Below are 25,752 nucleotides of genomic sequence, written 5' to 3'. Positions count from 1 at the left end.
CACCGCCACTCAGACTTCAGCAGGAGGAATCAGTACACTCTGTTGTGTGTCTCTAACCCCTCAGGGTTGGTGAAGCACAGTCAAGGTTTTACTTGGGGGTCACTGACTCGCACGCTGAGACAAAAGGTTCATTTGCCAGCCCCAAACAGCAGATTGCTTCAAGTCAAAACAGCCATTCACTTTTGATTGTGTGGTATACTCAGGTGTGATTGATGAAATATGTATAAAATGATCCGGTGTCAAGTGCAGTTTTCCTTTGAGATGGCTTTGCAAGTAAATTCACCAGGGGTAAAAATGTTTCTTTACCTTGTCGTGAGATACTTCTCTTGCCTAGAGTCGGGAAAACTCTTAAGGAAGGTTTATGCCATCTGTGCAACTTGGGGCTTTTTTGATAGTAAACTTTTTAATTTGTACCAATTTGAAGTTATCTGTGGCAAACTTTCTTGAAAGAGGCATCTACTCTTATTATGTGGTAGAAGTAGGATTTTCTTTACTGAGATAATATATCAGGTAACTATGTTGAAGTATGAGGAGTCTTCAAAAATTTATGGAAAATGTATGTTATGAGAAAAACCTATGGTTTCAAAATTATTTGCACCAAAACAATCTTGCCTTTTAATTCCATTTCCCAATACTTTAAAAAATACCCATATGTTTTCCTGATATTTGATATCTTTAGGAATGCAATGCTTCAATATAACTTCAGTATTCAAAATACTTTGTAAATAGTAGAAGTAATTCAGTTTAGAATTCCAACAATTCTAATAAATTGGAACAGTATTTTAAAAGTTTAGCTAATTCAGCATCAACACTGATTTGAAAACAACTTAGCCTGCTGGTTATAGAAGACTTTTCCTTAGGGTTACATTCTTTCTCCTTTTTTTTATTTTTTAAAAATATATTTATTTATTTGAAAGAATTTCAGAGAGAGAAAGAGAGAGAGAGAGAATCTTCTATCTGCTGGTTCACTCCCCAAATGGCTACGACAGCTAGAGCTGGGCCAGGCCAAATCCAAGAACCAGAAGCTTCATCTGGGTCTCCCATATCGGTGCAGGGGCCCAAGCACTTGGACCATCTTCCACTGCTTTTCCAGGCTGTTAGCACAGAGCTGGATTGAAAGTGGAGTATTCTAGGGGCTGGCACTGTGGCATAGCAGGTAAAGCTGCCACGTGCAGTGCCGGCATCCCATATGGGTGCCAGTTCAGGTCCCGGCTGCTCCTCTTCCGATCCAGCTCTCTGCTATGGCCTTGGAAAGCAGTAGAAGACGGCCCAAGTCCTTGGGCCCCTGCACCTGCATGGGAAGACCTGGAGGAAGCTCCTGGCTCCTGGCTTCGGATCAGGGTTGCGACCAATTGTTGAGGCCAGTTGTTGAGTGAACTGGCATATGGAAGACTTCTCTCTCTCTGCCTCTCCTCTCTGTGTAACTCTGACTTTCAAATAAATAAATAAATCTTTAAGGAAAAAAAAAAAGAAATTTGAGTAGTCTGGGCTTGAACCAGTGACCATGTGGGGTGTTGGCACTGCAGAGAGTGGCTTAACCGCTATACCACAGTACCTGTCCTACGTTCTTTCCTGATGAGGGGAGAGACAATACAAACTATTGAATGCTTTAGATGTTGCAAATCATAATATCATACTACATGAAAATGGCCTAGTCTTAAAGATTGATGGTCCCATTATTGTACCAAAGGAATACAATTCTCCTTTAAACTAGTTTCCATAAAATAGTCCTAGGCCTTTTATTGAAACTCCTGCAAACTACAGTTCTCATTTTCCTGATTATTGAGCACTTACTATGCCCTACACACTATGTCTGGTGCTGGGGAACAAATCAGACGAGAACATGCAGTAATTCTTGCCTGCAGTGAAATTTCTGTTTCCACTGTTTAAAAATAAGTGTTAGATAGAGCAGTCAGAGCTAACTTACACTTGATTTTGATCTTAATGTCATTTAAATCAGTGACTTGAGAAGGAACATCTGTACTGTTGAAAAAAGCTTTTAGTTCAAGAAGAATTGAAGGCTAAAGGCTGAGGAAATTGGAAGCAGAATTTGCACAGCCTGTAGGACCTGTATTGGGGCCCGAATAATGGTCTTTTTTTTTTTTTTAAAGATTTAGTTATTTATTTATTTGAAAGTTAGAGTTACACAGAGAGAGAAGGAAAGGCAGAGAGAGAGGTGTCCTCCATCCGCTGGTTCAATCCCCAGATGGCTGCAGTGTCTGGAGCTGTGCTGATCCAAAGCCAGGAACCAGGAGCTTCCTCCTCAGTGCAGGGGCCCAAGGACTTGGGCCATCTTCCACTGCTTTCCCAGGCCATAGCATAGAACTGGATTGGAACTGGAGCAGCTGGGACTCGAATCAGTGCCCATATGGCATGCCGGCACTGCAGTCGCTGGCTTAACCTGCTATGCCACAGCATTGCCGCCACCCCCCCCATAACATTCTTGACCTTTACCCAAGAATGAGCTTTTTCAGGGCTACAGACAGCAGGGAGCTCTTTCTGGATTACAGCCCCTTGCTTATTATATGCAAAGCAAACTGCCAAGGCAGGGCCAGGGTTGAGATTTTCATTGTGCTGAAATTTAAAACAGTGAAGTTTCTAAAAATGTCTCTTTTTTTTTTGTCTCTCAGACCTTAGCTATTATTTAATGCATCTTTGACTATTTTGACATGGAGAAATCTTTATAACCATCATTTCCCTATGATTGCAGAAAAATTACATTTTAACAATACAAGTAATATTTAATGGACAGTTTGGTGATAAATTTTAGCAAATGTCCAGAATTCATAATTGTTTTTCATTCTTAATAGCTGATGAACAATAGATTATGAATTGGTACACTCTTTATTTTGTATGTTAAGGGCTGTGTGAGGTGGATTCTAACTTCTCTGTCTTATGTAGCTAATTTCTTAAATTTTGCTTTCCAATGACAGTATTGCATATAAGTTATTTAAATTTGGGTTGCAAAAAAACAAAACTATATTATCTGATAAAATTTCAGAAAGTTAAATGAAGATTTGCTTCATCAGAGTTGAGATTTTCAACATAGTATTCTATGCCTGCCGAAAAGCTAAAGATGGGTTAAATGAAATAACCTATCAGAGAACAAGAAAATTATTTAAATACAACAGTATAATCAGACTAGAAACTTTTTCATGATGTGGGAGTACACCAGGAGTAAGCAGTGCTTGATTCCAGAGGGTACTGAAAATGGATTCATGAATGGGGCCAGTGTTGTGGCGTAGCCACTTGGGATGGCAGCTTCTCATATGAGCACCAGTTCAAGTCCTGACTGCTCCATTTCCATCCAGCTCTCTGCTAATGGCCTGGGAAAGCAGCAGCAGATGGCCTGAGTGCTTGGGCACCTGCCACCCACATGGGCGACCCTGATGGAGTTCCAGGTTCCTGGCTTCATCTGGACTAGCCCCAGCTATTGTGGCCATTTGGGGAGTGAACCAGTGATGGAAGCTCTCTGTCTCTTCTCTGTAACTCTGCCTTTCAAATAAATAAAATAAATCTTAAAAAAAAAAAAAAAGCTTCAAGAAGAGGGTTTTAGTCCTGAGCAGTGATCAGCAAGTGGTGCTGGCATTTTTCAGGGTTGAAAGCAAGCTCCAGGTGTTGGAACACCTGAAGCAGAACAAGTAACATTTCCCTTCCTCTGTGCTGCTGTGCTGAGTCTTATGACTTCCCTGTTGAACGGTGCCAGTGATTGTCACCTGTAATTTTTCCAGTACCTATTGTAAAGCAGACTTGGGAGAGAGAGGCAAGTTTCATCGAATACTACAGTGACTACGCAGAAACTTCCATCCCTACTGTGGATCTGGGAATTCCTAATACAGACAGAGGTGAGTCCTTAATTCTTACACTCCTCTTTTTTTTTTTTTTCTCTTTATATACAGAAGATCAGATTAGTATATATTAAGTAAAGATTTCAACAGTTTGCACCCACACAGAAGCACAAAGTGAAAAATACTGTTTGAGTACTAGTTATAGCATTTTTTTTTCTCTTTATATACAGAAGATCAGTTTAGTATAAACACTCCTCTTGTTAAAAATGCCCATCCTGGAACAGCTGTTTGGCTTGGTTGTTCAGACATCCACATGCTCTGTGGGAAAGGCTGAGTTTAAAACAGTGCTCCATTCCTGACCGCAACTTTCTTCCAGTGCAGACCCTGGGAGGCAGTGGTGATGACTCCTGCAGTTGGGTTCCTGCCACTCATGTTGGGAGAATGGGATTGAGTTCCTGGCTGCCAGCTTTAGCCTCAGCTAGGGGCCACTGCAGGCATTTGGGAAGTGAACCAGTGGATGGGAATTCTCTTTCTCTGTGCCTCTTTACTTCTCAAATAAATAAATAAACTTTTTTTTTTTAAAGAAAATGCTCATTATGTAAATATGATAAATTGATACAAACAAAGTATCTTATTAATATTGTAGTTTTCACCTTAGGCAAGTTTTCCTTTTCCTTCTTTCTGCATTCAACATCTTTGTCCACAGATATGGACTGGTTCTCTCAAATTAAGGGCATTATAGTATAAACACGGGGTTGTCCATTTACGGGAGAATATGTAGGTAACATTGAGCACATGACAGTTACACAGAGTTCTTTTTTAAAAGATTTATTTATTTATTTGAAAGGCAGAGTTACAGAGAGAGAGATAGAGGGAGAGAGATCGATCTTCCATCCACTGGTTCACTCCCCATGTGGCTGCAATGGCTGGAGTTGCACATATTGGAAGCCAGGAGCCAGGTGCTTTTTCTGGGTCTCCCATGTGGGTGGAGGGGCCCAAGGAGTTGGGCCATCTTCAGCTGCTTTCCCAGGTGCTCTATCAGGGACTACAGCAGAGTTTTAAAACAGTAGGGTTTTCATCCCTTCATCATTTGTCATGGCCATAATGGGATGTACAAAGCTAGTGTATTAGCTTCCCCACACAAAGCTGCTATCCTTATAAGTCTTCTGGTCTAGTTCACATTTTGTATGTACTTCTGAATAGAACCTAACCATGTTCTATGTGAGTTATATGCAGAATCAACTCGATCATATATGTAATATTTTAGTGAGTAAGTTGTTGGAAATAAAGCTGCCTTTCTCTTCAGATTGCGTGTTTTTTAGTTAAAAACATTTTTATATTCCAAAAATGGAAGTGGAAACTTGACCACTGATTTTTATATGCTTTTGTTAATTGTAATTATTTTTTTAAAGATTTAGTTATTTATTTGGAAGAGTTACACAGAGAGAGGTGAGGCAGAGAGAAAGAGAGAGGGAGGGAGGGAGGGAGGGAGGACTTCCATCCAATGGTTCATTCCCCAATGGGCCACAACGGCCGGAGCTGTGCCGATCTGAAGCCAGAAGCCAGGAGCTTCTTCCAGGTCTCCCACATGGGTGCAGGGGCCCAAGGACTTGGGCCATCTTCTACTGCTTTCCCAGGCCATAGCAGAGAGCTGGATTGGAAGAGGAGCAGCCAGGACTAGAACTGGTGCTGATATGGGATGCTGGCGCTTCAGGCTAGGGCATTAACCCGCTGCATCACAGCGCCAGCCCCCATGTTATTTGTAATTTTTACACAGTGTTCTTGCTGCATTTTCTTTGGTTCTGTGATTCCTTATTCATCTTTATAAGTAAAACAATAAAAGTGGCAAGCTGATTATCTTGTTCTGTGGAGAAGTTTATCTTGATTCTTGTAGGTCAGTGTCACCCATAATTCCTTGATTCATAGGCTACAGTATAAAATCAGATTGGACATTCTTGTGGTTATGAATTCTTCTGACAAGGGTAAATACATTGCTGAGTCTCCCTCTTTGTTTTGGGAACATTATTTAGATTGAATTTTTGTTCTTGCTGTTGACCTTGCTCTTTAAAGCTTCCATTTAAATTGGCTTTAATAATCATTTATTTGTTCATGCATTTCTCATTGGATTTCTTCATTTATTTCTAGTCTGACCTTATTATTACCCATATTTGTATTATATTTTATTCCCAAAGAAATTTGAGAAATTTGAGATGGTTTTCAAAAACTCATATTGTAATGTTTAAAAATACATAAACAGAGAATAAAGGAAATAAAGGTCAAAATGAGTGGTTTAGGGGCCGGCACTGTGGCATAGTGGGTAAAGCCCCTGCCTGCAGTGCTGGTATCCCATATGGGCGCCGGTTCGAGTCCCAGCTGCTCAGCTTCCAATACAGCTTTCTGCTATGGCCTGGGAAAGCAGTAGAAGATGGCCCAAGTCCTTGGGCCCCTGCACCCACATGGGAGACCCATAGGAAGCTCCTGGCTCCTTGCTTCAGATAGGCGCAGCTCCGGCAGTTGAAGCCAATTGGGGAGTGAACCAGTGAATGAAAGATTCTCTCTCTCTCTCTCTCTCTCTCTCTCTCTCTATTTCTCTTTCTGCCTTTCCTTCTCTCTGTGTGTGACTCTGACTTTCAAATAAATAAATCTTTTTTAAAAAATAAGTGGTTTAATGCTAACTAACATAAATTACTAATAATTTTTCTTGACTATGTCACGAAATTCTTAGTCAAAAGGAGGAGCCTATTCCTGTTTATCTGCCTGACTGCTCTTCCCAATCATTTTATTCTTATACTGGTTCGAGCATTGATTACAAAAGCATCGTAACATCTCTGTGGTGTCTGAAGAACTGTGACCCTGTCTTATTCAGCGCTGTGCTTTTAGTGCATGTCATTCTACCTGCCACAGTAAATATTTACTAGATAAGTGCATCAAGGCATAATGTAGCGCTTTCATCACTATTGCTTGTAGTGCCTGGGGTTCTCACAGTTCTTTCTGATAAACCCTACCTAAGGGAAGATGCTGGGCTTCTGTGATTGCCAGGAGGCTGATTGCTTCTTTTTTTGAAAGATTTATTTATTTATTTGAATGTCAGAATTACAGAGAGAGAGAGGAGGAGGAGACAGAAATCTTCCCTCCACTGGTTCACTACCCAAATGGCCATTCAGGGCTGGGTTTGTCAGAAGCCAGGAGCCAGGAGCTTCTTCTGAGTCTCCTTCATGGGTACAAGGGCCCAAGGACCTGGGCCGTCTTCCACTGCCTTCCCAGGTGCATCAGCAGGGAGCTGGATCAGAAATGAAGCAGCCAGGACTTGAAGTGGTGCCCATATGTGATGCAGGCGCGGTAGGCGGTGACTTTACCTGCTATCCTGCAGCACTGGCCCTCCTTGTTGCTTCTTTTTGGTCTGGACTGAATATACCAGTTCTACCTCTGCCTCAAATGCTCTGTGTAACCTTGTGGAAGACCCCTCGTTTCTCTAAGTCTCTGTTTCCTCATGTGTGAGATGAGTGGCTTATACTTCAGGATCTCCAAAGTTCCTATTGGTTCATTATGTCTGTGAACTTAGAGAAGGCTAGTTTTTAAAATTTCAAAGTATTAAGGCGCATGTCAGCATCCAAGCTCTTACAACACATGAAAATAATTAAATAAATAAAATGAATTTTACATATTCAGAAAATAACACATTTTATGTTTTCTCATCACCTAGGTCATTGTGGAAAGACGTTTGCCATTTTGGAAAGATTTTTAAATCATAGCAATGACAAAACATTGTGGCTGGTCATTGTGGATGATGATACATTAATCAGGTAAGGAGTCATTCTCATTCTGTGTGGCTTTTATATATATATATATTCATATTCATATTCAAAACTCTGATGGGCTCTATTGCTTGCAGCTAGGATATAGGGATGGGACTTAACTTACCATCTGAAACAAACCCCCTAAAGGACAACATATATACAAGAAAGCCCTTTCAGAGACTGGATACCAGGCAGCAAAGGCAGTGATACACGAGACACACAAAGTAAGGAGTGAGCCCTGGGACTGCCTCAGCTGGCTGCTTTAAGAGTGCCAAGCCATGTTTAAGGAGGGGGCACTAGGTGCAACCTGACGGACTCCTCTAGTTGGAGACTTGGAGCTGAGATTCATGTGAGATCAAGGCATTAGTTTGTGGGACAGAGTGCTGGAGAGAAGAAATCTGTACAGAATAATAACCCTGGAGATCCCTGGGGGTCCCCTATAGGCATTCAGTAGGGTATTGATGAGCACATATGTATGCAGAAACTACTCAAGGCTGGGAGAAGAGCCTAGCAAAATGGCTACAAGGGTTGCTGCCTGACACATGCAGGGCTCGGGGTAGTGCCTGTTCCTGCCAGCCAGTCTGGAAAGGCCATGATTCACAGGGCCCTAGATAGAGTATGCACAAGAATCTTGCCTCAGTAGTGGGGAAGTGTTATCCCTCCGCTGAACGCTGCTCAGGTCCTGCCTAACACATCTAAAAAGCAAGACCCTGGAAGACCAAACTGTTTCCAATAACAAGTGCTGTTGAGTACAAAAAGATTTATACTAGTACAAAAATACTCAGCACCCCATAAGTAGGTTCACAGTCTGCTATTAATTACTAGGTATGTAAAGCAGGAAAAAAGTATTGAGAATAAAAATCAGTTGACTGAACTTGTCCCAGAATTGATGCAATGTTAGAATTATCAATTAGGAAGCTATTACCACTAAACAGTTATTATAACTGTATTCCATATGTTTGAAAACTAGAAGGTATAAATAAGTCTGAAATGGTACTTGTAGAGATGAAAACTATATTATCTGTAGTGAAATCTCTTTTGGATGGTATTAACAGCAAATTAAACATTGCAAAAGAAAATATCAATGACTATGAAGACGTTGCAATAGCAGTTATACAAAATGAAATGCAAAAATAAAAAATAATTTTAGAAAATGAGTAGCACACCATTGGGCTTTGGGGCAATTCCAGATAGCCTTGTAAATATGCAGTTGGAGTTCCCAAAGGTGCATATAAATATTTAAAGATTTATTTTCCAAATTTGATGGAAACTCTAAACATACAAATCCAGAAGCTCAGTGAACCCCGGGCGCAATGGTGCCAGCAGCAGCAGAGCATAGCTGCCTCCAAGAATGCGAGAATGATGCCCTCAGGAACATCTCCTCCTGCAGTGGTCATTGCCTTGGGAGCTGCGTCACTTGTGCCATCCCTCTGTAGTACAGCTGCTCTGGTCAGAACTTTTGCCAGATTTTTTGCTGGTGCTAATACCTAACTGCGCATTGATGTCTCCATGTTTTTAGGATTGAGCTTTGTTACCTTGCCCTTCTGACACCATCCTTGGTCATGATGGTCTCTTATCTCTCCTAAGTCATGAGGCCTAATAATTGCAAGTGTTAGGGTCAACCTCTCTTTTCCATGAAAGACAACAACCTCATCTTTAAGTTAGTTGGCCTTTCTGTTGTTACCAAAACACGGAGTTATGACTTCTAGAAAAAAGCAAGCATTTGGGAACATAAGAAAATATCTTGAATGTGAAACCTGAAAATGGGAGAAAGAAATGAAATGAGAATGTAATGGACTGGGGGCCGGTGATCTGGCACAGTGGGTTAACGCCCTGGCCTGAAATGCTGGCATACCATATAGGCGCCGGTTCGAGTCCTGGCTGCTCCACTTGCAATCCAGCTCTCCTCTATGGCCTGGTAAAGCAGTGGAAGATGGCCCAAGTCCTTGGGCCCTTGCACCCATGTATGTGGGAGACACGGAAGAAGCCCCTGGCTCCTGGCTTCAGATTGGCATAGCTCTGGCCGTTGCGGCCATTTGGGGAGTGAACCAGTGGATGGAAGATCTCTCTCTCTCTCTCTCTGTAACTCTGACTTTCAATAAATAAATAAATCTTTTTTAAAAAAAGAGAGAAAGTAATGGACTGAAGAAAGAAATGGAACAAAAAACCAAATTCATAATTAAATTATGAAATTATTGTACTGAGATTATGACTAAGTTGCGAAACACCTAAAAGTGAAAGAATTCAAATGAAAATTAAAATTTAATAAGGAACATGAATGGAAATTAGAAAATAAGAATGAAAATGGAATAAAGAAGTTAAAGGGTAAAAATAAAAATTGCTTGAAATGGTGGAGAGAAGTTCAATATATACCTAATTAGAGCCCTTGATTGATGAGAACAGAAAGAAAAGAAGACTTTATTGTATCTATTGAAAAGACCCACTGGGTACCATGGGCAATTGACCTGGAATTATCAGCTTTGTTACATATCCTAATAAAATGATTAGATTTAGATTTCAAAAATAAAGTCCTCTGAGACCCCAGGCAAAATCATGAAACAACAAATAAGAAAACCAGACTGGCATCAGACTTCTCAAAATAACATACAAGGCATGTTTTCAATAACCTTATGAAATCATAAATCGAAGATTTTATATGCAGCTAACTTATTTTTTGGCATTAAAGTTCTTAAAAGAACAAATTTTTAGTGTACATGAGCCCAGGGAGTAGTGTACACATGTGCCCTTCCTGAGGAATAATTTAGGGGAAGAACTTCAACCAAGAGAGATGAGATTTAGGCAGAAGCACTGATGGGGAATATTTCTTCTCTTCTCTTCTCTCTCTCTTTTTTTAAAGGTTTATTGATTTGAAAGTCAGAATTGCAGAGAGAGGGGCAGACAGGGAAAGAGAATAAAGAGAGAGTGCTTCAGTGCTCTGCTTCACTTCCCAAATAGCTGCAATGGCCAGCACTGGGCCAGGTGGAAACCAGGATCCATGCTCTTCATTTGGTTCTCTGACATGGGTTACATGGGCCCAGGTATGTGGGCCATCTACTGCTGCTTTCCCAGGTACATTGGTAGGGAGCTGTATCAGAAGGAGAGCAGTTGGGACTTGAACCAGTGCTCATTGGATGCTAGCATTGCAGGCAGCTGCATAACCCGCTGAGCCACAACCTGGGCCCTGGGGAACATTTCATGTATTTAATTGTGGAACTAAAAGCAGGGATGACAACATGGTAGAAGAACAGTATGTAAATGTTATATGTCCTGAAAAAGTGGAAAGTGTGGAGCTAAAAAAAATGGAAGGAAAGAGGGAAGTAGGGTAAGATTGTTGCCTGTTGTATAGGTAATAGATGAGAGTTAACAGATATCATGTAAAATTGACAGGCTAAACAATACAATGTTAATTTTTAAAAAAAACATAGTAAATTATAAAAAAGGAACCACAAAAACAGATCCTCAAATATTTTTTAAAACAAAGATATCATACTGAATAGAAAAGGCATCATAGTAAATATACTATATGAGTGTATATATATATATATATATATAGTATAGTATATATATAGTAATTCAAAGCTAAAATAACTTTATATTATTGAAGGCAAATATTATGAGTCATATTAGTAGATGTGAATGGATTTAATTCACCTAATAAATAAAATTTTTCAAAGTGGCTCATGAAGTAAATCCCAGCTCTGTGCAAGAGGTACATACAAACACAGCCATTCTTCAAAAAGTCTAAAAATATGGGGATGGATATTGATTTGTCAAGACATTTGACACAATGAAAGTAACAATAGACAACTAAATTCTTAACTCAGAAAGCTAGGAAAAGAACCCTGAAGTCAACCCCCAAAAGCATAGGGAAGGAAACAATAATAGATAATGTTGAAGTAATGAAATCAAGAACAAAAAAGCAGAGGATCAAACCATGAATCAAAATTTTGTTTCTGTGAAAGAAAATCAGCAGATTGTATTGAGTGATATCCAAGGAATATTGTGGAACGCCAAAAGCAAGGACAAAAGAATACATCTAGTTCTATAAGAAAGAAGGGGAAATAAAACTTACCTTTGTTTGCTTATCCTTACAAAAGTTGTCCTTTTAAAACCACAATGCTGTGAAGCTGCCTGCCTATGAAAGTTGTTGGTAATGGAATAGGGTAGAAGCAATCGGAAGGGAAGAGCACAGGATACTCCCTGAGTTTCTCAGTTTAGTGCTTTTTGTTTCATTTTAAAACAGCAGAAATTTATTTCTCATTGTTCTGGAGGTTGGCAGTCAGAGGCCAGTGTGCCAACATGGTCAGATTCTGGTGAGGGCCTTCTTCCGGGTGCCAGGCTTCGGACTTGGGCTTTGTCTTCAAACAGCAGAGAGGTCATGAGCCAGCTCTTCAGCCTGTCTTTGTAGAGCCACTAGTCCTGTTCCTGAGGATCTACTGTCATTTAAAAGTGTTTACTTATTTTTATTTATTGACAGGTGGGAGTGGAGGAACAGTGTTCACTTCCCAAATAACTGACAGTTGGGGCTGGGCTGGGCCAAAGCCAGGAGCCAGGATATCCATCCAGGTCTCTCATCTGGGTGGCAGGGACTCAAGTATTCGAACTATCATTTGCTGCCTCCTAGGCACATTAGCAGGAAGCTGGAGCAGAAGCAGAGGCAGAGATGGGACTGCATCCCAGGCACTGTGATCTAGAATGCGAGTGTCTGAAGTGGCAGCTTAATCCACTGTGCCAGGATGCCTTCCACTGGAGATTAGGTTTCAACAGGGACACAAATGTAACAGCTCCTGATCTTCTCTTAGTGTAGAGTGCAAATTACTAAGAAAAAGAAGGATCTTTTTTTAAAAAGAGATGGCAGAAAGCATTGAAAATTATGTACACAGTTTGACTTCACCTTCACCTGGGCCATCCACAATTGTTTTTTACATGTTTTTTTTTAGTCTGCTAAAATACAAATAACATAAAATTTACTATCAAAATTATTGTGAAGTGTACAGTTGAGAGTATTAAATATATTTATGATGTTGTACAACCATCTCTAGAACTCTTGTCATTTTGTAAAACTGAAACTGTTTACCCACTAGACAGTAATTTCCCCTTTCACGCTTCCCACAGCCCCTGGCAACCACTATTGTATTTTGTTTCCAAGATTTTGCCTCATCTAAGTACTTCATGTAAACAGTCATACAGTGGTTGTGTTTTTGTAACTTGCTTATTTCATTTCACACAACGTCTTCAAAAATCCATCCATATTATAGCATAATGCTGAATTTCACTCTCTTTAAAGGCTGAATAATGTTTCATTGAGTGAATATTCCTTATTTTGCTTATCCATTCATCTATTGATAGACACTTGGGTTGCTTCTATGCGTTAACTTTTATGATCATATGCTGCCATGAACTTGAATGTACAAATAGCTCCATGAAAACCTGCTTTTAATTCTTTTGGGTATAACTCTGAAATAGAATTACCAGATCATATGGTAATTTAGGTTTTTTTGTTGTTGTTGTTGTTAAGGTTTATTCATATGAAAATCAGAGTTAGAGAGACAAGGAAGGAAGGGAGGAAGGGAGAAAGGGAGAAAGAGAGAAAAGAAAGATCTTCTATCTGCTGGTTCACTCCCCCAAATGGCTGCAACAGCTGGGACTAGGCCAGACTGAAGCCAGGAGCCAGGAGCTTTTTCCAGGTCTCCCACATGGGTTGCAGGGGCCCAAGCACTTGGGCCATCTTCGACTGCCTTCCCAGCACATCAGATGGGAGCTGGATCAGAAGTGGAGTGTCCAGGACACTTACAAGTGTCCTTATGGGATGCCAGCATCCCAGGTGGCAGATTTACCCTCTACCCCACAACAGCGGCCCCAGTAATGTGGTTTTGGCTTTGGGAGAGTATCTGGAGGTAAACTATGCACTGCAAGTGACTTTTGAAGACAAGATTTAAATATGTACCTTCAGTCAGCTTCGGGAAGAGGGAGGAGCTTCAAACAAATCCTGAAATTTTGGTGGGTCTGATTTTGAAGTGGTGTGGGCGAAGCTATTCAGTGAGGTATAGGATTGAATAAATGCTAATATTTTGGCAAGGCAGGGTTCTGGACTTGGAAGAACAGACATACAGATATAGAATGGGGTGAGTCAAACAAGAGGCCTTTGGGAGTGGATGCAGATTTGAGGAATCTGTGAGAACTCATGAGTCTAAAGTGTGTGTGTGTTCACACACATTTCCCAGAGAGAGGATAAAAGCGATGATGTCCCAACAGCAGCAGAAACTGTTACCTAGAACCAATAATGCTTCTTTCCCCTGCTGTAAGAAACCAGGGTCTCTCTGCAAAGCAGATAATGCCAGGGCTGAGGCAGAGAAGGTACTGGCTGCATGTAGATCATCATTTTATACCAGAAAGTAAAGAAGTGGACAAAAAATGGAATGAAAGGAAGTAGATAAGTGCATGTCAAGAGGACAAAGATGTAAACTTAAATGGGTTCCTAAGGTCCAACTTTGGCAACAATGAATTATGAACTACTGAAAATTAGGAATTAAAGACTTCCTGGTTGTAATTAATAGACAAATAAATAGGGGGCAGTGATGAGTTCTCAGTGCTAAATGTGCAGGGAGTGATGGAGTTGGAAGAATCAGCACTGTAGCCATCATAAAGATCAGTTCAGGCAAGAGTCATCAGTGTCTGCTAACTAGGGGTCTATTGGGCTGATGACCAGGGTATTTGCATGTATTGAACTCTTTGTCCAAAGACTGTTAGAAATAGCAGGGGATATGGAATCACTGTCCATTGGGGAAGCCACACGCGGTATTGCTTGTGTGATGCTGGGACAGCATCCTGGCATTAGTCTGGCCAAGACCTGGCTGTTTGGGTAGTAAAGCAATGGATGGAAGATCTCTCTCTTCTCTCTTTCTTCACTCTTTCTCTCTCTGTCCCTCTGTCTTTCAAATAAATAAATTAATTTTTTAATGAAACTTATGATATAATGTTAAGCTTTCTGAAGTTCTAACTCTTCTTGTTCATAGGAAATATACTTTGATATATTTAGGGAGAAGGAAATATAAATATATGCAACTTACAAATATTTCAGAAAAGGGAAAAATATTTATATATGTACACATATACACATATTATGTAGGTGTGTATATATATTAGAAAGAGAGAACAAATGGGGGTAAATGTTAAAAATTGGTAAATTTGGGGAGAGTATGTAAGAGTTTTTTGTACAGGTTGAGCCTGTCTAAATATAAAATCTGAAATGCTCCCATACCCAAAACTCTATCTGAGCACCAACACAAAGGCACAACTGGAAAATTTAATACCATGAAACTGTGAGCAACATTATATAAAATTAACTTCAGACAATGTGTATAAATGAGTTGCATGTTTAGACTTGGGTCCTATCCCCAAGATATCTTATTCTGTATGTGAAAATATTCCAAAATCCAAAAAACTCTGAAATCTGGACTATTTCTGGTCCCAAGCATTTTGGATTAGAGATTCTCAACCTGTACTCTTCTTTCAACTTCTCAATAACCTTGAAAACATTTCCAAATAAAAAGTTAAAAAGTAAATGCCATATATGTTATGGTGAATCATCTTCTGGACTTTAAAGATCAATGTTAATCTGTTCATATGCGTTACTAAGATGGGCTAATACAGTTTTGATAGCACTTATTCTAGGATGTACCATCTTGTTTTTCTCTTCATTTCTGTGTCTCGGAATTGCCTATAATGGGAACATACTGTAAAATGAAGTTGTTTTTTTTTTCTAGTTCATGAGTTAAATCCCCTTAGATCTACCTAAGATTTACCTGCTTCAGCCACATTCCCACTTTTTAGCAAATCTACAATATATATGATTAATTGTTAGATTCCGTTTGTGATCCTTAAGCTTTAAAATGATATTGCAAATAGGGACATGAACAGTGTTGGAAGGAAAAGAAATCCAGAGAAGATTTTAAATGTCAGTTATTTCAACTTCACAGATACTGGAGGCTGCAGGTAATTGATACTTTTTCACTATGCTGGAGGAGAAATACCATGAACTTCTCATTTCTTCTGAGGCCCAGAAAAAGCACACATTTGTCCCAGAAAACATAGAGTGTTTGCAGGGCTTTTCCCAAATGAAGGCTGAGTTTGCTCAGTGATCTTTAAGAGTATATTCCCCAGCACTAAATGGTTTCCACACACTTACTTGCCTGCCTGCAGAAAGATTTATTGGATAATTTCCTGAGGACTGCTTCTGGATTAGGTGCTTAAAATGCTTAACGTGTGTGCAGAAAACAGGATATTAGCCAGAAATAATGTTCTGTGGTCACTTGGAAGTCGTCAGCATTGTCAGAGGCCTTAGCCTTCAGATAGATGGGAACCTGATTGGTAGATTTAGAGACTGAGCAGCAAAACTTACCAGAGATTTTTTTTTAAATTTGTTTTCTTCACTCTCAATTTTAGCTTTATTAACTGGGATACTTTGTGAGGCACATGAATATACATGGAAAATGTGATCTCTTTTTATATGTCTTTCTTTTCACCCAACCCTCCCTCAGAGAAGGGGGAAATGAGTCTCTAGACCACTGTTGTTCTGGGTGTTTAACATTGTTCAATGAGAAGAGATCTTGTGATTAATATTACAGAAATGCTTTATATCACGTCCACCTCTCAGAGATTCATTATGCTGTGAACCACAGGCCCTGAGAGACATATAAAATGTATTCAGCCCATTAAAAAAATTTAACTCAACATTGTTGTCAGTGACAGTCTTTTTAGGAATGCTGATCAATATCATAAGGACATCTCGGACTTGGTGGTATGTGACCTGGAAAACTCTACATTAGAAGCAATGGAGAATTTTATAAGGCATTGCTAAATGGTATTTTTTCTTTTTTTTTTTTTTTTAAGATTTATTTATTTATTTGAAAGGCAGAGAGAGAGAGAGAACTTCTATATGCTGGTTCACACTCCAATTGGCCACAATGGCTGGAGCTACACTGATCAGGAGCCAGGAGCTTCTTTTGGGTCTTCCACTTGGGTGCAGGGGCCCAAGGACTTGGGCCATCTTCCACTGCTTCCCCAGGCCATAGCAGAGAGCTGGATCAGAAGTGGAGCAGCCGAGACTTGAACTGGTGCCCACATGGGATGCCGGCACTGCAGGCGGTGGCCTTGCCTGCTGTGCCGCAGTGCCGGCCCTGTATATGTCTTTTAAACAAAGAAAAACTAGCCTTTCTTAGTGTGAACATTTGTGTCTTCCTTCACAAGTATTTCTAGATTTTACTTCCCTGTGAACTCTTTCTTTCCCCGGCCTTACCTCAGCTGTAGGCAGGGTTCTGCCTAGCTGGTGGATGTTCTCACAGCACTTTGCAAGCTGTCCTGAGTGACACATGACAGAGATGGTTAGAGCCCAAAGGTATAATAGAGAACAGAAGTGCGTGCACGGAAGTGGCCTTTTAAGGGAAATAAAGGTATTGTGCAGCACAATCTGAAGATTTCCAGAAAAGCCTCGTGATCCCAGTTCTTTCTATCACCTGCCAGCCAGGTGCCTGACGTGGGCTGCTCCACCCCAACTCATTTGCACTGCTAGCAGCTCCTTCTTTGGCCATGAAGAATTTTTTTTTTTAAAATACTGATTCTGGGGCTGGCGTTGTAGCATAGCAGATAAAGCTGCCGCATGCCTGTGATGCTGACATCCCATATGGGCACCAGTTTGTATTTTGGCTTCTTCACTTCTGATCTAGCTCCCTGCTAAGCAGTTGAGGATGGTCCGAGTATTTGTGCCCCTGTCACCCACGTGAGAGATTCAGATGAAGCTCCTGGCTCCTGGCTTCATCCCAACTCAGTTCTGGCTGTTGTGGCCATCTGTGGAGTAAACCAGCAGATGGAAGATTCTCTCTTTCTCTCTGTAACTCTGACTTTCAAAATAAATAAATAAATCTTTAAATAAAAAAAATACTGATTTCCATCTGAGAGGTAAAGATTTGTTCATACTTTCTTGAAAACAAGGCTGGGTAGCCATGAGGTCTACAGCATACTGGGCACCATTGCCTCAGTCACCTGCACCCTGCCTACCCAGATTAGACAACCATGTTCTGGTGGGACTTGCTCAAAGCTGGGAAAAGCCACTTCTCAGTTTCTCTTCCAGTCTGATGATATATGATATCCATGCATTCATTCTCTCTCTCTCTCTCTCTCTCTCTCTCTCTCGTGTTTTTTTTTTTTTTTTTTAAACATCAATTGAATTTCCTCTGTAAACAATTTCAGTGTAGTACTGCATGAAATAAACAGTGGGGTATAAGGACTGTGGCATATTGATTGTGAAACCACATTTGAGTTAAGTAACTGTTCCTTTTGTCTCCTCTAGTATCTCCAGGCTCCAGCACTTGCTTAGCTGTTATGACCCCAGTGAACCAGTGTTTCTGGGAGAACGCTATGGCTATGGCCTGGGCACCGGTGGCTACAGCTACGTCACAGGAGGAGGAGGGTAGGTATGAGTGCAGGACCCGTGGAAGATACCGAAATCTGCAGGTGTTAAAGTCCTTCATATGACATGGGTAGCCTGCACACGCCTTCCTGTATGCTTTAATTTACTTTTAGTTGACTTCTAGTCATGACTAATGCAATGTGCATAGTGGCTGACTGTGTTTTTTAGGGAATAATGTCAATGCAGAAAGGTCTGTACATGTTCAGTCCAGATGCGTTTTTTTCCTCAAATATTTCCAATCCGTGGTGGGTTGAGTCCATGGATGCAGAACCCATGGATACGGAGGGCTGACTATACTTTGAATATGAAACTTCCCTCTGTGTGAGGTGGAGGTGTCTGTGGCATTGGGATCTATACTGAAATGTGAGTGCTCTGTACATGGCACCTGTTAGCATAATAGGAAAATGAGCATCGTGTTTGTATAATGTGAGAAGAACTCATAGTAAAGAATATTCTACCTCTTGAAACAATCTGAAGATGTATGCCAACCTACTTGGTAGAAGTGCTCTTATAACGTGATTGCTTCTAGGCTGCCAACTGGTTTTGATTCTCTATTTAAATGGGAAAAAGTTGGATATAGATTTTAATTTCAGAGAATAAGCCATTAAACTTTTAAATTATCCAGTGCTTAATAAATCACATTTGGGAAAAGAGTGATATTGAAGCTTGGGCTTAGGCAATTAAATAATATTTGTGTAGGATTTATAGGTTTTAAATAACAGTTAAAAATCAATGTTTTTAAATGAAACATCTGCCTAATCCCTTATGGGGAAAGATTTTTAATTTGATTTATATGGGCAAATCAATGTAGTAGCTGGTGTTTTCTATTATTTCTGGAGTCTTTACTATTGACGTGTTTAAGGGAGAATCTTGTCAATTATGAGGTTACTTGAAAAAACTTTTGGAAAAAAAATGGAATTTAAAGATAAGTTTAGTTTGGTACAAAAATTTTTGAAGGTTTTTTTTTTTTGCAACGTGTATTTTTCATGAACTTTTTGAAGAGTCCTCATACTCATTCATTCAACAGATGTTTGTTGAACATCCACTGTGTACTGGGCAATGTTCTAGGTGCTGAATTATGAACTTCTAAAGGGCTAAGGCTTTATATTCCTCTTTAGAATCCCCTGGATTAGAACAGCTCTTACTGCAGGAGCCCTGGTGTCAGCTTGCAGGTGTTCTGGGTTGGTCTGGATGAGTGGTTGGTTATACAGGTGGTTCTTTTGTGGAGATGACCAAACCTGAGCAGAGCTGCTGATCTTTGTTGAGCCAGGCATGTGTCCCCCTGAGGTCATTAGCAATAGCAGATGGGGATCCAGAGAGGACTTTGAAAAGACCCTACCGGCTAGGGCCAGAGAGTGTTGACATCTTCGTTGAAATAAGACTTAGGCTGATTGCAGTCTTACAGTAAAGCATTTTCTTTTCTGGGTGAGATGTCAAAGCCAATGAAGGATAAGGTATGGCATTTATTCAGCAAGGGCATTCCACTTTGGAAAGGGGTCCTGGCATCTGTATGTGGTTTTATATATCTTGCAGCATGGTGGTGTTCATATACTTCGAACATAGAAGTACAGGAGAAGTGCTTGGTTGTCTTTCTCGCCTGTAGGATTCAGCTGGTAGATCTGAGACTGGCCTTCTGAAACCTCAGTTTAGAAGCTTACCTTTCCAGCATCGCCTCTCATTACTCCAGGAGGCTGCTCATTTTCTTGGCTGGCCGAGTGCGTGCCAGGCACTTGAAATGCACAGGTGAAGGCCCCATGGCCTATTCTCTGCAGGAGCTCACTGACTGCTGTCAAATTTGCAGATCCACTGGGACATTGTCCCTGCTCTCTCTTCTCGTGCTGATAGCAGGCCCTGCTGAACCCCAGAGGAGGCACCTTCAGCCTCACCACTGGGCATTTCCCACCATGTCTAGTTTTCCCACCTTAAACTTCTGCCCACACCATGGCATCTCCCACATCCCCTTCACAACATCTCCATCCCCTCAGCCACACACTCGCTTGGGGTCCCTGGTGACCTCACAGGGGCCAAACCCAATGGAACGTTTCCAGTCTTTGTGTTAGTCCGCGTTTGGGCAGCCCCTGATGAAGCTGACTGTTGACTCAGACCTTCTTTCTGTAGCTTTCCGTAGCACTATCCCACCATTGATTGGTCCTGTCTTTCTGGTCATGCCTTCCTAGTTCTTTTCATTTCTCGCTTACAAGTCAGGCATCGTTCCTTGTCTCTCTTCTCCTCTCACTCAGTAATTACCCTGGGTGGTCTTATCCACCCCATGGCTTGATGCTGCATGCACCCAGACCTCTGTCTCCAGCCTAGAATCCCCTCCTCAAGTTCTGACTTGTACCCCACTTTCCAAAGGACGCCTCTGCTCAGGTGATTCACAGGCACATCACACTCAGCGCCTCCCATCCTGAGCTTGTCGCCTGTGACTTTCAGCCCCTGATTCAGTTTTCCAGCAGTGTCCCTCTCCCGGGGAAGGGTTGAGGGTGTGCAGGTTCCTATCCCAGGACTCTGTACATCCACCCCTAGTCTTTCTGCTCTTCTCCTCCAAGACCCTGCAATCCACTGAATTGCTAAGTCCTGCCAGTTTTACCTCTTGCGTGTCTCTTCCACTAATACGTTTCTCCACCTCCAGTAGTTTTATAGAGATCCCTGTTGTCTCTTGTGTGGGTTCCTGCTCTTCCTGCTTCCTGACTCACTCCATCCAAGCTGTTCTCCATGCTGTATTCAGAAGGACTTTGCCAAAAGTAGATGATGCTCTCCTGCTTCGAGTCCTTCAAAGTGCCATTCCCTGGCCTTTGTTTTCCCCCAAGAATGTGAACCCTCTGTCTCGGTGTTTGGGAAGAGGAAGTGATCGTTCACATTTCCTCCAGGGTCAAGATGACTTGGGCGCTAAGCTCTCCTGCTGTACCTTATCCACAGCCTGCCTGGGGCTGCCCAGGTCTCTGCCTTGTAGCTAAGGCTCTAGCAGGTCTTCTCCCCGCTGCCTGTCTGGGTCCCAGTTTGCCCCTGAATATTGCTGCTCACCTAGAAGGAATTCCTCTCACCAGAAATTCATTCATCTAGGCCTCCTGGCACCTTCTTCTCTGACAGGTCCATAAATAAAAGTGATCTGGATTTTATCCAGATTCTTTGACTGCAGAGTGAAAGTTTTTCTCATTGTTTGATATCCTGGCTTGGAATTGATCTTCTCCCATTGTTTTGAGGATAAAGTCCCTCTCCTTATCAAGGCAGCCAAAACCCTTATAATCGTGGATTTGTGGTTTTATCTTTCTAGCCTCATCTGCGCACTCCTCTGAAGGAATTTGTACAGAACTTGTTTCAGTTTCTCAGAGGCACTATTTCCCCCATCCTGCTAAGATGTGGCATCTGTGGTCTTTACATAGCATTGTTCCTCTGCTCCAACTCTCTGCCTATCTAGTTCCTTCTTATTTATTGTACTCAGTATAGCCATCATTTATTTACTTCTGGAAGCCTGTAGCCCAGTCTAGCAACTCAAATCTGGATTTAATGCCTTTCTAATGTACTTTCAGAGCATATTATACAACCTATTATCATTTAGTTGCCTATCTAATTTCATATTTTCTAGGTAACTATGAATTATTTGCAGGCAACACCTGTGTCTTTTTTTTTTTTCATTATGTCCCCACTGCCAAGCTTAGGGACTCATTTTTTTTCAGGATACAATGAATAAATGAATAAACAAGTGCATGAACACTGGGCATTGATATTTGAATAGCCAACATTAGCTAGTATGATGTTCTCTTTTTGATAACACTTTTAGAAAGGTATAGAAACATTTTTCTTCATCTTGTCTCTTATATAAACCTTTGATAAAAGCTGCAAACATAATGTTGAGTAGATTCTTTGCTGTAATAGACTTTTCTGATGATATAGCTTGAGCACCAACATGGTTTTTTGTTTGTTTGTTTGTTTGTTTTTTTAAGCAGCAAACCAGGAACAGTGGCTTGTAAAACCAATTAATAGAGCATAACCAGCATTTTAAAATGATAGGATATTGGAGTGAGCATTTGACATAGCAGTTAAGACACCACTCTGGATGCGTGCATCCCATATCAGAGTGTCTGAGTTCTAATCCCAGCCCCACTCCTAATTCCATCTTCCTACAAATACAAACTCTTGAGAGGCAGAAGTGATGGCTGCAGTAGTTGGCTCGTTGTCAACTGTGTCAGAAACCCAGGTTGACCTGGCTTTGACCTGGTCTAGTCCTGGATGTTGCAAGTATTTGGGGAAGGAACCAGTGGGTGTGTGGTCTCTGTCTATCCCTTCCTGTTTCTCTGCTTTTCAAATAAATAAAGTAAATAATAGAATATTGATGAAGTAGAATATATCATATATCATAAAGTTAAGTGTTTTTTTTTTTTTTTAATTTTTTGTTCCGGTTGTGTACTCACACAACCATACACCCACAAAGAAAACACATACAAATGTTTGCAGTGTGAAACACATTTCTTTTTTTTTTTTTTAACTTTATTTAATGAATATAAATTTCCAAAGTACGATTTATGGATTACAATGGCTTCCCCCACATACCGTCCCTCCCACCCATTACCCTCCCCTTTCCCACTCCCTCTCCCCTTCCATTCACATCAAGATTCATTTTCGATTATCTTAATATACAGAAGATCAGCTTAGTATACATTAAGTAAGGATTTCAACAGTTTGCTCCCACACAGAAACATAAAGTGAAAAATAATAGATGATTTTTTTAAAATGATGATGAAATCAGATCAGACCTATTGTCATGTTTAATCCCAGTGAGAGTCAAGTTGGGAGTTGATAATTTCTTTTTTCTTTTTTTTTTTTTTTTTTTTTACAGAGGATCAGTTTAGTATACATTAAGTAAAGATTTCAACAGTTTGCACCCCCATAGAAACACAAAGTGAAATATATTGTTTGAGTACTCGTTATAGCATTAAATCTCAATACACAGCACATTAAGGACAGAGATCCTACATGAGGAGTAAGTGCACAGTGACTCCTGTTGTTGACTTTACCAATTGACACTCCTGTCTATGGCATCAGTAATCTCCCTATGCTCCAGTCATGAGTTTCCAAGGCTATGGAAGCCCTCTGAGTTCTCCGATTCTTATCTTGTTTAGACAAGGTCATAGTCAAAGTGGAGGTTCTCTCCTCCCTTCAGAGAAAGGTACCTCCTTCTTTGAAGACCTGAAACACATTTCTTGTTTCTAACTGTGTGTTAACAGTCAAGTAAATTTTTGAAAACCATCACCTTCAACCATCCTTTTTAACACCCCTTCATCAGAGCCAAGTCAGAAGTATGGACTCCAACTGTTTGTTTGTTTGTTTGTTTTTTAAATATTTATTTATTTATTTATTTTTATTTATTTGAAAGTTGGAATTACACAGAGAGAGAAAGAGAGGCAGAGAGAGAGAGAGAGAGAAAGGTCTTCCTTTCTGCTAGTTCACTCCCCAATTAGCTGCAGTGGCCGGAGTTGTACCGATCCAAAGGCAGGAGCCAGGAGCTTCTTCCAGATCTGGAGCCAGGAACTTTTTCTGGGTCTTCCACATGGGTGCAGGGGCCCAAGGACTTGGGTCATCTGCTACTGCTTTCCCAGGCCACATCAGAGAGCTGGATCGGAAGTGGAGCAACTGGGACTTGAACTGGCTTCCATATGGGATGCTGGCATTGCAGGTGGCGACTTTACCCGCTACACCACAGTGCTGGCCTCTCCAACGGTTTATGTGTAGTACTCTGTGTTTATTGTAAAGTGAGAACTTTGTACTATTTGAATCCAAGTATCTGTTTTTACTTTGTTGTTTTCTCCATGTAAGTTTGGATATTTGGAGGAAATTACCTTAGTGATTATTTTCTTTTTTGAAGGTACTTATTTTCTATGTGAGTTTGAGTAGGAAACTGTGCTTAGGGAGTTATCAACCTCTTTGACAGCCTTGGGGGAAGCACCTGCACAGATTCAGGGGATAGTATCCTTGGAAAAAGCAGTGGGCAGTGGTACCCAAAAAGACATTGCCATGGCACATGCCCAAAACTGGTTGGAGGAATTGCAGTAGAGTCCCCAAAACTGGATCTGCTCATCTAGTGTACACCAAGTAATCACTGACGAGGTGTTCATTGCAAAGCACAGAACAGAGGGCCAGGCAGTGTCTTAATTCCTGGGCTCCTTGAATGGTCAGGAGTAAAAGTTCTTATAGATTGAGGCTGGGGCTGAGAAGTGCATATCCAGGTCACGTCCAAGTTCTTGGTGGGTCTGCAGTGCTCTTGGCCCTCCTTCAGTTGGCCAGCAATGTTGTGTCCTTTAGTGAATGTTGATGATGGTAAAATGGACACCAGTTAGTCTGGGGGCATGTGTGCAGGTAGGAGTTATTTTTTGCTTGGAGCCAGAGATTGCTGGAAAAGAAGACCTTCAAGACAAGACTGAACTTCAGGATGTTCTCTGTAGGGGAGATAAATAACCCCAAGAGTCTTGTATTCATGGACCTTGCAGGGTCAGCTGCACAATACTCCCTCAGGTTAGTGAGTTAATTTTAGGGAGAGAAGGACAAGGAGACTTTAAGCTAAGGGAGGGAGGCAAGGAGACCATGAGAGACTAGGACCTGCTGGTTTCTAGCAGCTGCATCAGAGGATCTCTACAGGGCTCAGTTTCACCTTGGGCTGCTCGTGTGTGGAAGAACAGAACAACACAGTGGGTAGTAAACCATGCTGGGTGGAGCTCAGTGCACATGGAATCTCTGGTTTTTATTTTTTTAAAGGTTATTATTTGAAAGGTAGAGTTACTGTAGAGAGGAAGAGGCAGAGCCAGAGAGAGAGAGAAGTCTTCCATCCACTGGTTCACTCTCCAAATGGCCACAATGGCCAAGACTGTGTTAGACCGAAACCAGGAGCTTCATTTGATCTCCCACGTGAGCGCAGGGGCCCTAGCACAAGGGCTGTCTTCTGTTAATTTCCAGGTGCATTAGTAGGGAGCTGGGTTGGAAGTGTAGCAGCCAGGATTGGAACCAGTGCCCTATGGGATGCTGGCGCTTCAGGTATTGGCTTAACCTGCTACACCACAGCGTAGCCCCTTGTTTGTTTTTTTGATTTATTTATTTATTTGGAAGTCAGAGTTAGAGAGAGGGAGAGACAGATCTTACATCTACTGGTTCACTCCCCAGATAGCCACAACTGCCAGTACTAGGCCATGCTGAAGCCAAGAGCGGGAGCTTCAACTGGGTCTCCCAGGTGTGTTGTGGCAGGGACCCTAGTATTTGGGCCATCTTCTGCTACTTTTTCCATACTATGAGCAGGGTATTGGATTAGAAGTGGAGCAGCCGGAACTTGAACTGGTACATGCGTGGGATGCCGGCATTGCAGGCAGTGGCTTTACCCACTAGAATCTCTATTTTTGATTTAGGGGTTGTGTTGAAGTTCTCTGTCTGTTTTGCTTTCCTGCTTGACTAATTCATTGAATACTTTAGCCCTTGGGAAGAAGATGTTTGCAGAGGCAGCTTCACTCCCACTTATTTGATGCATCAAACTTTAATTGATTGCTTATTGTGTGCCAGGCCCCCTGTTTGGAATGGGAATACGTGGGTGAATTTTAGAGAGTTTTGCCTTAGAGAAAGTCTTTGATGATTGAGAATAAACTGGTGAATCTATTCCCTTCTGTCCTGTCAGTTTTAAGGCTATTCATGATATGGAAAGATTCATGACTGCAATGGG

General features: G+C 41.2%; 1 protein-coding gene across 2 annotated transcripts in view; it reads left to right on the top strand.

The window, feature by feature from the left end:
• Positions 1-25,752, top strand: part of B3GLCT (beta 3-glucosyltransferase) — a 263,730-nt gene that overhangs the window by 89,881 nt on the left and 148,097 nt on the right. For both annotated transcript variants that reach the window (XM_051831763.2, XM_051831762.2), the window contains exons 11-13: positions 3,732-3,845; positions 7,492-7,591; positions 17,934-18,053. In XM_051831763.2, the coding sequence (XP_051687723.1) occupies positions 3,732-3,845; positions 7,492-7,591; positions 17,934-18,053 (334 nt within the window). The remainder of the gene's footprint in view (positions 1-3,731; positions 3,846-7,491; positions 7,592-17,933; positions 18,054-25,752) is intronic.

The sequence above is a fragment of the Oryctolagus cuniculus genome, chromosome 9 (assembly GCF_964237555.1).
Source record: "Oryctolagus cuniculus chromosome 9, mOryCun1.1, whole genome shotgun sequence".
In the NCBI taxonomy this organism is placed as follows: domain Eukaryota; kingdom Metazoa; phylum Chordata; class Mammalia; order Lagomorpha; family Leporidae; genus Oryctolagus; species Oryctolagus cuniculus.
Note: the sequence above shows the minus strand (reverse complement) of the source record. Positions and strands in the feature narration are given on the sequence as shown.